This window comes from Athene cunicularia (genome assembly GCF_003259725.1).
Source record: "Athene cunicularia isolate RWA chromosome 2 unlocalized genomic scaffold, athCun1 chr2_part1, whole genome shotgun sequence".
Lineage (NCBI taxonomy): Eukaryota > Metazoa > Chordata > Aves > Strigiformes > Strigidae > Athene > Athene cunicularia.
In genome coordinates, this window is record NW_020799095.1 from 133,112,655 (window position 1) to 133,128,191 (window position 15,537).

General features: G+C 33.4%; 1 protein-coding gene across 1 annotated transcript in view; it reads left to right on the top strand.

The window, feature by feature from the left end:
* The window catches only part of ZFPM2 (zinc finger protein, FOG family member 2), a 318,476-nt gene that overhangs the window by 14,058 nt on the left and 288,881 nt on the right, over window positions 1–15,537 (top strand). Inside the window, exon 2 of the mRNA XM_026841508.1 lies at window positions 14,502–14,541. Coding sequence (XP_026697309.1) covers window positions 14,502–14,541 — 40 coding nt within the window. The remainder of the gene's footprint in view (window positions 1–14,501; window positions 14,542–15,537) is intronic.

The window sequence follows — 15,537 nt, forward strand, 5'->3', positions numbered from 1 at the left end:
AGCCGTTCTTCGATCAAAACACCATTTCTTAAGTCAGAAAGTAACTGTTCAACTTTGCTTGGTAAAATGATTAGAGCAAATTATAAGATGGACAAGATTTTATTTTTTTTTTTAAAAAGATAAGCTTTTTCCTTTCACGTTATACGCATATGATTTTTGTGAATTTTTAAATATGTTTCTAAAGAGGGCAAAGAAAGAATATGAGAGATTCTTGATGAGGTATTTTAGCAGTATGTACGTCTCAAATTTAGTTTGTGGGCAATCATTCTAACACAAAGATATAACTGCAGTTAATTTAAATATAGCCTGTAAAGTAAACGATAGGCGAAGCCAGTTTTGCTCTTTGATTTGCATGGATGTGCCTTCAAGGATGTCATCTTCACAGTGAGGCTTTCACCTGTGGATTTTTATTATTTTTCTCTATTCAAATGAAGGACCAAATAGGCCTCCTACTAGATAAATGTACATTCACAATTTTAATTCAAAATCCTACCACTTGTATATTATGTATTCTTAAAAAAAGTCTGCTTAAGCTTTCTTTGCACTGTGTCGTTCAAGTGTGCTTTTAGTACTCCATGTTACAGGTATTCAGTTTGTACCATTTTGCATAGCTTCTGTTGGAAATCTTGAAGTTCATTTCTCCTCTTTGGATGCAGATGAGAAGATTTAATTAAAATAATGCGTTTGAATTGTGAAAAATTACTGTGCTTGAGTAAGGGATGTTCCCCTTTAAAGATATTAGCATAAAGATAGCACATTTGTTTACTATGTTTCAGAATCAGCTGCTAGTATCTCTGCCACAGGTAACAATTGACTTTTCAGGCTTCAAGTTAATAGCCTTGTCTCTTGCTTGTAGGGATCAATATTAGTATTAATTAATCACCATTATCAGCAGTAGGATCTGGTTCTATTTGTTGTTACATCAGCAAAATATCAATATAGAAAGTGGACTCTCTGATCGTCATGGCAACTTCATCTCTTGGGTCAAAGAAAGTTTATCTTATCTGTGCATGGAGAGTGGCAAACTGTTTAGGGATCTAGTTTGAACTCTAAGAACATTGATTTAGTTTTTGTTTGTGAATAGAGGCTGAATTCCAATCACAAGGGATAGGTAAGATTTAAATATTAATGCCCACAGGCTTGTCTGAGAGGGTGTCATTACCATTATTGTCGGATTGTCTTTTTGAGATGACACAATGGTAGAGGAGAATTGTGTAGTCAGGATTATTTACAGTTTAGTAATTTTTGCATTGGACAAATGGGTTTTAAAGTGAAAGTATGGAAATTCTGTATCATTTATGCAGTAATACTACTTCTCCTGTGCAATGGTTAGAATTTTTTCCAGTTAGTTAAAAATAAGTATGGAATTAGTGCAGAAACAGAGAATAAGAATCTGTAGAAGGAATGTATTTTATTATTCATTCTTCCTTAAGAGGTTTTTCAAAAAAGTGTTGAGAAGTCTAGAGAAATAATATCAGTGTTCCATTTACTCCTGAATTAGTGGCAAATAGACATCATGGAAAATCTGAACGCTACAGTCTGGTTACAGTTATTTTTATAAGTTGATAAATTATCTCATGAGCTTGTGATAATAAAATATTGATAATACTGTTTTATCATGTCACAGCTCCCTTTTTCTATATTCTTAAGTGCTTCTTAGAAGTTCTCAGACAATGCACCTGAGACTTCTTAGTATATATAGTCATAGCATGGTGTAATCTTGTTCTGAGAGCTTTAAAGACTTAACGATTACAAGCACAAGTTTTCCTTTGAGAAACAAGTGCACTTTCTTTATCCAGTTGTTTGTAAATGTATATGTGTATTTATTTGTTTGATAGTTTTTTAGGACATGCTGTATTTGAGACATAGATTAAGAGTATCGGTATGCTTGCCTCCTAGACATTGGTTAGATAGTAATTTTTTTTTTTTTTATTCCTAGGGTGTGAAGTAGCATAAAGTCTGTGTGTCTTACTGATGCAGATAAATATTGGGTTAGGAAATCCCAAATGTAATAAGAGCAATTCAGTATATTTGCAATATTGAAGAAGAGTCCTTGTAAAAAAAAAAAAAACAAAAATCCTCAACCAAACAAAACCCAAGCACATGCATAAAGCTTACACTGCAGAAGGAATCACTTCTTGGTATTGACATTTCTCATTGATTATTCAGTTTTATCTAATGCTTTGAAAGGGTAATGCCATCATGAGTTGGTAGCAGATGCAGGCGGTTGTCACAGTAGATTTTTCTTTTTTTAAAAAAGAAAAAGGGATTTAGTTTGATATATACAATCTTCAGATATTTTAACAGCTCCTCTATTTTTTGTGTAATCATAATCATGAAAATAGTTAAAAAAACCTGTATCAAGCAAAAAATGTTCCTGTCTTCCTATTACAGATTTTGAATAAATCTTAGCCTGGTTATTTTCCATCTATCTTCTATTTTTTCATATGTCCCATATTTCATATGTTGAAGAAGAGTGTTATGTAACATTGTCAGCTTCTGTAAATGCTATTTTTTTTTAATATTTTGAAGAATTAGCTAGGATTTTAAAATGTTTAGGAGGTGAGATGGTGTTTTTATTAGTAATCCTCAGAAACCTTTTATTTTTATAGAGTTAATTTGTGCAAGGCTTATTCGCTTATTTGATCTGTATTTATATTCATGCAATTTCTTAACTGAAAGTGTGTAAATAAAGCTAGAGTGTGACCTTTAACCTTCTTATTTTTTGAGTACTACTGTGTCATTTTATAGAACTTCTGTAATCAAGGTTTGTTCAATTGCAGTAGATTTACAGAGTGAATACAATTTGGCAACAATCAAAAATAACAATGCTTTAATAGTTAGTGCGTTACTCAGACATATGTTTATAAACTCTTCTCATACATTACCCTGCACTCACATAGATGAGTTAGAGTGATGTTGCCTTGTTCTTCCAGACAACTAGACATGAAGCTTCAGTCTTTGATTAGCTGATATAACTGTATGTCACTTGCCGTTTTTACTGTACTCGATCTTTTTAGCTTAGATTCAGTGTAACAGAGGACCGTAAAAATCTTCTTGAATTCAGACACTTTTCCATTTTTCCTTTCCAAATAATAAAGTATTAATACCAACTGCAATAAAACACTGCTACATTTTAGTTTTTTACATTTTACTGTGTTAACTATCTGTCTAACCCTTTTTGGAAGGTATGAAAATATTGTATGACAAACTTAAGGAACACACTCTTTAACTTCATTCACAGAAACAGTCCTGTTGATGATAATAGTTAAATTAATGTGCAAATGTTTATAGGATAGGTGCTTAAAAATACACACAACCACAAATGGTATGTAACGGTTTGGTGTATGTAAAAATAGAATGTAGAGTAGAATAGGGACTAGATTTAAATGAAGTGTTTCCATTATGTTCGAAGGAATTCCATGGTTCTGGTTTTGCCCCCCCGTGCCATACATGTTCCTTTTTGTATTATCTATGAGAAGTAAAAGTCTACATATTTTTATGTCAAAAATGACATAGAAAAATATAATTACTTCTTAAACACACTTGGAATCATTATTGAAAAGTGATTTTTAATGAGAACAGAATGAATTGTGTTGTAAAATAAAAAATTCCTCATAGACCCAAATATGGTGAGAGAAGTCTCTTCATGTGTCTATTGTAAAGATTTTCTCTGCTGAAATGGAATAATCTTGAAAATACTTTTTCTGATGATACATGGAGGTGTTCATTTAGGCCAAGAAGAAATTCTGTAGAGGGTGATACTATTTTTACTTCTGTAGTTGCAGCACAAGCCTCAAAGGAAGTGTAGTGTTTTACTCCTGTAACTGGGATCATCATTAGTACCCTGCTATTTAATACTTGATTATATTTCTATTATCAGGTGCGAAGGTTAATGTTTCTAAGATATGAAAAAAAAAATTGCAAAGACATTGTCAGATCTACTTGAAATTATGCATTTATTCTGTAGCTCCTTAGGTTTTGTCTTCACTTTTCACTCTCAAATTCAGGCTTCATATTAGATGGCAATAAAGATTCTTTCTCTGAAAAGTTTGGAGAAGTACACTAAGGTTTTTCATAATACATTTTATGCAGCTTTATGCAAAGAAAATGAACCATCTGTAACATGTATGGAACTTTGACACAGTTGTGAAATGAGCGAAGACAATGGTAAAATTATCAAAGCTGAAGTTGCAGTAGTTTTTTTAAAAAACTGCCCCCACTTCCCCCTACCTTGTAATATTACAGTCTTCAGTTAATAAACATGTATGAAAAGAATTCTGGAAGCAGTAACAGATAATTTTTGAAAGCTTTCAATTACGTAGGTATTTGAGTATTGTATCTGCTAATTATACTTTGTCCATTTCAGAATGGATGTAAACAAAATGCTCTAGTTCTGTAGGATGCGGAAAAGAAAATCTATGTCCATAGAAGTACTGTTGGTTTTGGGTGGTTTTAATGTGTCAGTAATCCATATTCATACAAACAATGTTAGAGTACAATTGAATGGCACTGTGTATGTGGGTAGGATGTAATACTGAGAAACCATTGGCTTGCAAATAACTTCAGTTTTTAAGGAAACGGCCTCATTTTAAAATGAAAATGCATATATATTTCTATTTTTTTTAAAAAACCCAAAATCTTACTTGATAGTTGTTCCAAAAATGCTCATGGTATTTCAGTGAACACTAAAAAACTTAAGAACTGAGAAAAATCTCAAATGTTTGACAGTTTCTCTGGAAAAAAATATTAGCTAGTTACTAAAAATACAAGTGCACTCCTTAACAATGTGCATCTTGGACAAACAGACGCATATTTTGTCATCAAGTTACTTAAGCTTCTGAAGTCAGGGCTACAACTGGGTCAGATGATAAGATGAGCACAACAGAAAAACGGAGAGTGGCTCTGATAAAAACTGATTGATTGATGTCTGGCTTCCCCACCATCACAAGCAGTTGACAGTTAGTTTGGGATCAGATGATTTGGCTTTTGCGATAGAAGATGGGGCCTGGTAGGCAAGTCTGAAGGACAAAAAGGTCGGTTTCTGTATAGTGTCAGGCAGTGCGGGGTTCCCACAAGGTGGGGTATTGGATTATGTTTTTCTTTAGTTACAAGACTTAACTTTTCATGGTCCATTGAAAGACCAAGTAATCGGGTCAGTATGAATACAAAAATAAGGCTGTAAATTGTGAGAGAAGGGAATGAAAACAGAGCAACTATACCCATTGGACAAGTGAATTACAGAAATAGCCATTTTTTGCTATTTAATTTCTGTATTTACTTAAAACATCATAATTTAAAGCATTGCCTGATTTATAAACATGCAGATTTTAAAAAATGGTTTCCACAGTAAATTTGTCACTGTAGCTGCAGTGAGATTTTTATAACGTATGTATTGAGGGACTGTAATGAAACTCTGTGGATAAATTAATTTCAGTTTGTGAAATAGTTATTCTGTGATCCGTTATGTACAGGAAAGCACACTGTACCTCATATACAGAACTATGTGTTTTTCACTTAGATTAAGAGCAATTACCATGGTATACTTAAGTATCATTGAAATAGATTTATGTGAAGGGTATTTTTGTGAACCAGAGATTATTTATCAATCTGTGACTATACTGTGAACAGCTGAGTGTTTATGGGGTTTTCTGTGAGGTTTTTTTTTCAGAGCACATTTACAATTAGCGCGCTGTGTAATAGTCACAGAAGGGGAAAAAAAAAAATGTGTAAATGAAAACCAAGACATAATAGCTTTTAAATGAAAAAGATTTTCAATGCAGCCATGAAAATGTGTACAACTGCCACAGAATTGGAATTTGGACAGCTTGGATTTGAATTTAGATTTTTGGACAGTTTGATACTCTCTAGAAATCCTTTATAATGTATCGCTTTTCTCTGAGTTTTAAGGGTCACATCTCCAAAGGACAGTTGGGTCTCAGCTAATGCTTCTGGCTTAATATCAGTAAGATGAATTCTGCAAGGTGCTGTATTGCTGATAGTATAGCTGGAATGCAGTATGAAAGAACCTGTAGTGTAACCTGGAGTGCTCCCAGTAATAAGTGATCAGTGTAGGTGAACTGGTGGTCATTTGAACAGTGATTAGTTATACTTCAAGAAAGATTGTTTTCCTACTGCCTGATCTCTGGAGACCTGTTTAATTTAAGAAATAATAACAAAAAAAAGGTCTTAGTCAAGAAATACAGTTTTATTCTGGCTATTTTGTAAGCCTCCTGAGTGTATGTTAAAAACATGTTTTAAAACACATAAATCAAGGCTTGGAGAAGTATTTATGAATGCAGATTTAAGGCAAGACTGTGGACGTGTTTAAGAGCTTCTTCCTTTTTTATTAAGATCATGGTGCATCCCTTTAGCATCAGAGTTTCGTTGGATTTTCATACATTGTTATGGTGAGCTCTCACATCATTGCTACAGGTGGTCTGAAATAAACTGTAAAAGCCCGTTTATAAATTGCAGATAAATAGCGTTCAGATTTTCAGGTGTGTTTTTTTGACAAACATGGTACATCACAGAATAAGTTCTTTACTGAATGTCTTGTACCGAAGTTTTTCCAAATGTAATTTTATGCTTAATAAAAATGAAGATAGCTTTATTAGACTTTTCCTCAAAGTATGATACTTGTGTCTGACCAGGAACGGTAGCCTGCTTTATTACCTGTTTAGGAGTTTTACACCTATAGAGTATACAGCTGAGACCCCTTTAATTATACAAAGAAGAAAATTGTGTTGGTGAATCAAAAAGGGGAAAAAAACCCTCATGTAGCCCAAATAATAAAGATCAGTAATTCTTATAAATGGACAGTAACCATCAGCTACTTAGACCAGCTAGACTGTGTAATTTAATGATTAGTCCTGCAGTTTAGGAAATCTCATTTAAGAGGTTGTGTGCTTTGGGGATGTTATGACTGGTCTGATTAGTCTGACATTTGTTTTGATGTTCTTTGACTGTTGGTTCAGAAGTTTTCACTTCCATGAAAGAAGGTGAAATTCGTGTATGGAATTCTTATACCACCAAGTTCTTGCTAAATTTGTTTTTCAGCATCCTTTGTCAGTCGAACCATTGCTTTCAAAGGTATGGCCTTTGCATTATAAGACAAAGGAGAAAAAAATTTTCGAGTTTTAGTCTTGCTGTGTTTAAATTGTTTCAAGTCATGAGAGTCATTTCTGGTATGGTACGCATTACACCATGCAGTACCTGTGTAAGAGAAGAATCACACCTAGTTTGCACAGATGCACTCATCTTTGAAACTAAAAACCCACTTTTGCATTCATGGAAAAACCTTCTGAGAATACACATTCATGTGATGTCATCAGGAAAATAATTACAGTTTTGGCTTGTATTTTATGTTTAAATTGGTACAGTTTTATGTTAATCTAGCACCACATTCTTGCAGAATGCTATTTACTGGAATGTAGAGTTGTGCAGTGATTTTATTTGCAGGAATGTTAAAAACCATAAAAATGGTGATGATTAATCACATTTATTATTAAAATATTGATTTGATATAAGAAAAACATTTAAAATGCTTCAAAATCAGTTTGCTAGTCTTTATCCATTTCTTAGTGGACAGATGTTCCTGTTACTAAAAGTACCAAGATGCAGATGGTATTATTTGGCATCTTTTTAAAGGCTTCGCTATTATTATCTGTGGTGAACCAAAACCTAAACTAATACATGATTCTTTAATATCAGATCATATCTGCAAGAAATTATCTGAATAACCATCTTTATAACAGGTCACATCAGAAAGAAAAAATCTCTACAATTAGTCACAAATTAAATAGGAAGTTTTGCGTGTCTGCATGTATGAAAGTGTTTTGCCTACTAATCTGAACTTGAGAACTATTTCTAACAATATCTCTTTTAAAAATCCATTAAAATTATACTTACATATATACACTCATGTTTATTTAAATAATATATGTGAGAATTAGTATGAATTGAGGCTTGTAATGATGTATAGCAGCAATTTAATATACGCTTATTTTATTTGAAGAAAAAATGCTACAGGTAAAGATATTATTCATAAGCAAATAGCTTGAAATCGTGAAGTAATTATTTTTGAATTCTTCAAGTAATCTTGTATGCTGTGTCTTAAACAGAACCCTTGAAACACACAAATTCTGGAAATATTACCTCCATTTCAATAACAGAAAATGAAAGCTTTTAGGTTTCCTACTATGGTCCATACTTTTTGATGCATAGATTTTTTTGTTTTGTTTTGTTTTTTTTTGCATTAGATCATGATGCCCGATATTAAGATTCTCAACACCTACAACTTCTGCTGAAATCAGTTTATAATATGCCCTGACTGGTGCTATCAGGAGTAGCATCCAGATTTTCATGCTCATTTCTGTCATTAAGCTATACTGTTATCCTCCTTTTACTGGAAATTTCCACGTGTGTTTAATATAAATGTGTTATATACCTTGGACTTTAATGCGTGTTAAAATAGCCAAGTATAGCTCTTAGAATATTTTCTTTTCTGCCTTCCAAAAGACCTGCAGAAATACTTAATTTCAGATTAAAATCTTACTTTATGGCAAGATCATATATAGGGGAGCTACAATGAAACCTCTGAACTTGAAGAGTATGCTGTGCCAGTTTTATTAAGCTGCTGCTAATGGTGTGGAGTTTTGTCTTGGAAATAGGCTCTGTGTCTTAGATTTTAATGTTACACTGTTACAGGCACAATCATACACAGTTTCTCTCTCCTAGGTTGTTATCCCAAGTTTTGCAGTTTTGAACTGCTTTGCCAAAACCTCCTCTTTCATACATATCAGATGTTCTACATTGAGTGATTTTAAGATGCCAGTCATTTTTATACAGACTATTATGCCCAGACAAATCGTTCTTAAAAAAACCCAACAAACAACAAAGACCAGTGCCAAGTCTGGTGAGCATTTTTTTCTGCCTTAAGGATGATGCAACTTCAATGTATGCCTAATTGCTTTATATAGCTCTGATTTATAATATACCAGAATGTATAACAGTATATTTCAAAGAAAGTATGTCTATTATGGAAAACTGTATGTATAAAAATCATGAATCATTTTGCTAATAGAAGTGATTAAAAAACCCCAAGATTATAAAGAAAGGATTTTGAATTTCTGTAAATGACCTTTATAAGGAATGAACAGAGAGATGAAATAAAAATGACAGGGGTAAAAAGTTTTGCATGGAAGTGAGTGAGGTTTTCAAGTTTTTAAAAAATAGAAGATTCAGTGCAAATACATTTTATTTATGGGAACTGAGCTATCACACAACTCTTTATTTAGTTCTTATTGAATTATTCCTAGAACAATATTTTTCACATATGTGGTCATTTGCTTTTCTTTCACTGTTTTTAAATTTTTCACAAAAAGTCCTGGGTTTTGTGCTATAGCTTTTACATTATAAGCTGTTCTCATGAAGATGTTGAATATTTGCCGTTGTATCCTTGCTTATTTATATTATATTTCAGTTTTTGTGAAGGATAACTTGAATGCTGTTAAACATGAGAAAAGGCTCAAAAAATTGATGGGAATTTGATCTCTTCTTAGAAGGGAAGTATTAAGAAGAAGGAAGCACTGTTTGTTCATTCAAGGGCAGAGAGAAGGAAATAACTGAACCCAGGGAATTTAAGGCTTTGCAATACCTTTTTTTCCCCTTCCTTTTCTTTCTTCTTTTGGGGGAGAAGAGCATAGAATTTGTTTTTATTATATACAGGAACACTGAAACTCTGTAAGTCATAATTATTGATAGCTTTGATAGATTTTACATTCAAATATATTTTGATACTTGAATTATGTGATTGCAGTTGTATGTGAAGTGTTAAGTGTTGTTGGCACCTCTGATATCTGTATTTTGGTGATTAAGTATTAGGCATCTTGTTAGAGGAACTTCAGGGAAGTCTGTGTTAAATGCTCTGCATTTCGTATGAAATAGTATGAAGTATGAAATTACTTATCAGGCAGGTACTGGTAGAACCTGGAATAAAACCCAGGGCCTTTGAGACCTGTTCTGCCTGATGCAGTACAGTTTTTGGAGTACTTTTAACCTTGCTCATCTCTACAGTAAAGTTTGCTAGTTGTAGAAATACCTCTTAATAAAAAAAGAAGATGGAATCTGTTGCCTTGATCAAATCATTCTAATAAAGGAAAGTGAGGCTCAAGAAGAGATTGCCAGATCTTTGACATTAACATTCTCAATAAATATATATGAGAAATAAATAGATCTCAAATATACATAACTGATCTGCCTGTACAGCTAAAGGGACTCCAAAATAGTTTGCTGAGTTAACAAAAATTATGTAAAAGTAGCGCCACATGGCCCTTCCTCAATTCACTATATGGAGTAATTAGGCTAAACCTTATACACACTTGTTGCACTTGGCACATGGGAAGAAGTTAGTGATTATTGTTTGGGCAAATGGTGTAAATCTGGGAATGGTAAATTTGGGAAAACATACTGCTTCTCAGTCATCCCACTTGACCTCCGAAGCACTTTTAAAAATTGCCAATAAATAGAAATGAACTGAAAAAGTTGCTCTCAGTATTCTGCTGGCTGTGACTGAGGGATTGGAAATATAACTATTATTATGTATTTATATGTATTACCTAAGAGGAAATACTTTCCTAAGAATTGAATACCAGTGCTTTATTGCCTCTTCTTCATTAATATAAGTGTTAAGAACTAAATTTGTTTTATTATATGCAAATTAGTTATTATTTTTGTTTTTTGAAGAATATTTCTAGAGTGAAAAACAATCCCCCTACAGTGCATTAGTGGTGTCAGCCATATTTCAAGTGTGGTTTGGTTTGTGTTGTTTTGTAAAAAATGCATCATCAGATACAGTACTGCTGTCCCTTAACAGCTGAGAAATTACAAATTTTGATTCACAATTTCTATAAGCAGTTTCAGAATACTTTTCTAAATGAGTAACTAAAATTTTTCAGAAAGGTTGCTGAAGTTGTGCCATATTGGAATCAATGGCAAATTTTCAAGAAATCGAGGACTGTCCTTCATGGTTGTGTTATATCTGGCATTCTACATTTGTTTTGTGCAACCAGTCATTGGAGAATGTATAACAAGAGCAAATAAGCTTAGTGACAAGAGCTGTTTTGTCCACCCTGTTTATGACTTTTAAGGCATTGGGGTTGTGCCCTTTTTACTTGACAATGCTCTGTGAAAAAGATGTGAAGTATGACTAAAGCAAAAACAAACTCACAAAATTTATTTTTCTCCCTTGTTGATTTTACTTTTTACTAGAGATCAAGGTCTTATCACTGCTGTAAATGAATACGAGGGCTTCATGGGGAACTCCTGGAGTGTGATACTGTAAAAGATTGATTCAAATCAGTTTAATAGGGATTTCTTAGCACTAAAGGGTCACCGAGGTAGATAAATTAATGGTGGCTAGGGTTTTTTTTTGTGTGTATTAGCACTGGTTTTATTTCCAGTGCTTAATAACTGATGTAAAGAGAAAATAGTAACTTAGAGATTTAGAAAGCTCTTAAACTGCATCAGTCAGCCAAAACATACTTCAACAAAAGAACAAAAATCAAATATGACAGTACTGGCATTTTTAAGATAACAGAAAAGGAGAAAAACAATGAGCAAAAAATCTTTCAGGACTGACTTGCATGTCTCAGGCGAAAATTATATAATTAAAATACAGTTAGACAGAAGCAGGTCATAGGTTTCATTGATATCAAAGTGAATTTTTCAAGTACAATTTAATATTAAACGTTAATTTAATAATTTAATGGAGATCAGTGAAAGGTCAAACTGGAACGCAAAGGGTTAAAATGCTGAACAGTGACCTGAACAGGGAGTTGTTGTGTCTCTGAATCCCAGACATACTTTATTAGGACAATCCAGCTGGTTTTCTATTTCTATCTCCTCATTATCAACACGCTTATGGTATGGCCTCTTCCCCCTCACTTCCAATGCCAAGAATTTGGCAGGGACACCATGTGAGGAGGTCAGAGACTGATTGAGAGGAAAAACGAAGTTCAGACCGAAGCAGAGAGGCAGAAAGAGGGAGTCCGAGAAGAGCTAAGGTTTGTTGTTTACTGTATGGAGAATACCAACAGAGCGCTTTTTTTTTTTTTTTTTTTTTTTTTTTTTTTTTTTTTTTTTTGGGTGAGTGGTAATTATAGCTCTATGTGAAATGAAACTACTGACACGAGGCTTGATGATCTTACTGAAAATGGTGTAAAACAAGAACAGTTAAGCTTAAGGAATTGCATATATAAAATCAGTAAAAAATGAATAAAAATGAATCTTCAATATCTTCAAGATGTTTGGCATCTGTATATTTTAAGAGGAAAAAAAATCTGAAATTATAGTATTTTTCTTTGAAAAAGCAAAGGCTTATAAATAGAAGCAGCATACTGTTAAATTACTTTATGTGTTAGATCTAGCTTTCTCTGGCTGAAAGAAAAAAAAACAACCTCCAGCAAATGTTCAAAGGAAGGAAGTGGGAGGAAAAAAGTCCTCACACATTTCCATAGTTTCCATTTCAAAATACATCTATCATTGCCTTATGACACATACTTTACATCAACAGGTACATCAATTTAGTATTAATATTGATGAAACCAACTGTACGATAGTATTGATTAAACAGAAAATAAAATCGACATTTTGTGTGTCCAAAACCATGCATAAAAGCAGGTGGGGAAAATACAAAAAGATTTTCTGTAGAAGATCGATTTCTGTTGGCAACAGACCTATTTGTATTTCTTCATGACAATATGCAGTGCTTTCCTTCAGTCTGATATGGATTATCTCAAAACTGATCTATGGTTAATACTGTGCTAAAAAATATTTTTTGTTTCCATCCTTTTTCTGGCACTTCCTTTTACATAACAGAAAAGTCTCTGAATGGAAAAGTGAGTTAATTTCTTATGGGTGTGGGGAGATACTGATTTTGTAGTTCTTACATTCTTATAATTCCTGTGGAAACAGATAGAGGTTATATGTCTACAAGGAGTGGTAGGATTTATTCTCAAATTCACAGAAGTCTTGTCAGGTATTTGCTGTCCAGTTTTTACACACAATTAATATATATTCATTACAAATAAGATGTCTGTAGTGGTCTTTGCCTTTAAGCTGTTGTGATTAAGGTTGATGTTTGACCTTGTGTTACAGTTCCAAACTCTAGGAACAAGTGATCTCAGCCTCTGTGTTCAAACCCCGATTTCTTCCTGTGGCACGTGCCGTGCAATTTAGGGAGTTTGCGAACCTTAATATATGGGCTGTGTGTTAAAAGGAGAATGCAACCTTCCTATGAGGCCTTGATCCTTAGAAGTTCTACATTTCTTGTTAAATTACAAGGGGAATATTTTCCTGACTAGCATACTGTCATGAATTTCCTGCAAGTGCTAGTGGTGGTGGTGTTTTGATTGCTCGGGAAAACTTAACATTTAAAGGAAGCAGAAAAGCACAATTTAGAAACAGGGCGGGGGAGGGGGGTGTTGCGGGGGGAGTTGAAGGAATGAGAGAGAGAGCAAGAGACACTTATTTTGCTGAAAGGATGAAGGAAAAGAAAGAAAATTCCTCTCACTGGTAAATTCAGGTACGTCCTTAATTGAACAACATGAGCACACAAGCAGGGTGCAGATAATAGACAAAGGAAAAAGAAAGGATTCACTCTGGGCTGGGATTAGAACCTGGGGCTTTCCAAATGTGAAGAATAATTTATACTTAACTTACTCTCCTGAAGGAAGGGAGAACATTTTAGTTGAGTTACACTAGTAAAGCTAATATTTCTGTGTTCATCTGTAATGTTAAAAGTACTATTTATGCTTTTATTTTTATACTATTCACAATAAACTCATGATACTTCTGCCCCCTCATAACAGACACCTAACAATGAAGCAGCTTCAATTAAGAAGCAGAACATCAGCCTCTGGCATCTTATTCTGTTGTTCCATCTTTTTTGCTAGGGAGAATTCATTTGTTTCTTAATTAAGAAAAACACCAATAGCATGAAAAATCTGCTTATGGTACCTGAATGGTAATTAGGTGAAAGGTAAAAAAGAAACACACACATACATTCCAGTAGCAGCCAAAATGAACTTGAGCTGATAAAAATGAACTAAACTACCCTTGCATAAATCGAGGCTGAGAGAAGTGTACAGTCATTATGGCTAAGACAATATGCAAACTATCTTCAAAGAAATCAAATTGCTAGAGTGTTTTCATTTGCATGTATTAACTATTAACATAATGAGGAGAAGTGACATTGGACCCGGATTGTGTGTCTGTTCGGATTGATAACTCTACCGCATCTGCAAACAGGCGCCCAAAAATCAGACTAGTAGTCAGATCAGTGTTGAACTCTGAAGTGCATATGGGTTTTTGTTGGGGTTTTTTGTTTGTTTGTTTTTTATGTGAGTATTGTGTTTTTTTTTTTTTAAATGTCTGGAACCCAGAACAACATGCTGGGATGTTGAATGCAAGCTATCCTTTTATTTTTATTCTTTCCAAAGGTGATCCTTCTGCTACAAGCACTTACTTCATACTTTCAAGGTACAGATACCAATTTTGAACTTTTTTTCATCATGTATATTCCCACTTATATAGAAGGATGACTGTTATTGTATGTTAATTTGGAGTTATTGAATGTTTGTGTAATTACTCAGGGATACTTTTTTGTCTTTCAAGACTCTCCTCATATATCAAAATGTCCTACTTAAACTGTCAATCACCGTGTTCATGAACAGAGAGAAAGCTCAGTAGAACTCAGACTTCTGAGAAGTCAGTTGCATGCTATTTTATGTGATTACTTAGGACAATAGCAAGCAATGTTTGTGATAGCAGTTGTTATCTGCTTAAATATTGGGAGTACATTTAAATTGCTATATGACAGATACTATATAAGAACCTAGTTTAGTATAGGAAGTCTTATTTTAGAAGAAAAAATAGAAATAATTAAAAAACCTGAAGATCTTTTTCCAGATTATTCATATGAGACAAAAGCATATGAACTAAATGCAATTTTTGTCATGGTTCTCTTTGCCTAAAATCTTTCCAAAAGGAAGTTATTTCTTGATATTACAGATCAAAATTACTTAATGAATGTAATTTTGGAAGAAAATTAAATGAAATGGGAAGCAGGCATATGCAGTCCTTAAAGAATCAGAATTTATGATGTTTGCATACTCTAGGAAAAATATTTTATAATTGTTACATTGTGTTTATATACACACACACACAGAGTGTTTTTGTGTGAGTTGTATCCTTTGCTATTCTTGTATTTGAGACTCTGACAAAACTGAGTACTTTTACATTTCGAGAAAGAGCACATACAAATTTCATCTGTGAATGTAAATCCTTCTTCCAAGAGGGGAAGGTTTCCCTCATGGTTCTTTGCTGTATGTATCTGTTTCTTCACATAGCCCATCAGTCATAGTTGAGTCTGAGAGGTGAATCATGTGAAAACTTGAATATTTGAAAAGAATATTCTTAAGGCAGCCTGGATGTGTGGTTAAAAGTATGGGGAATATCTGTGTAAATAGTAGTTTA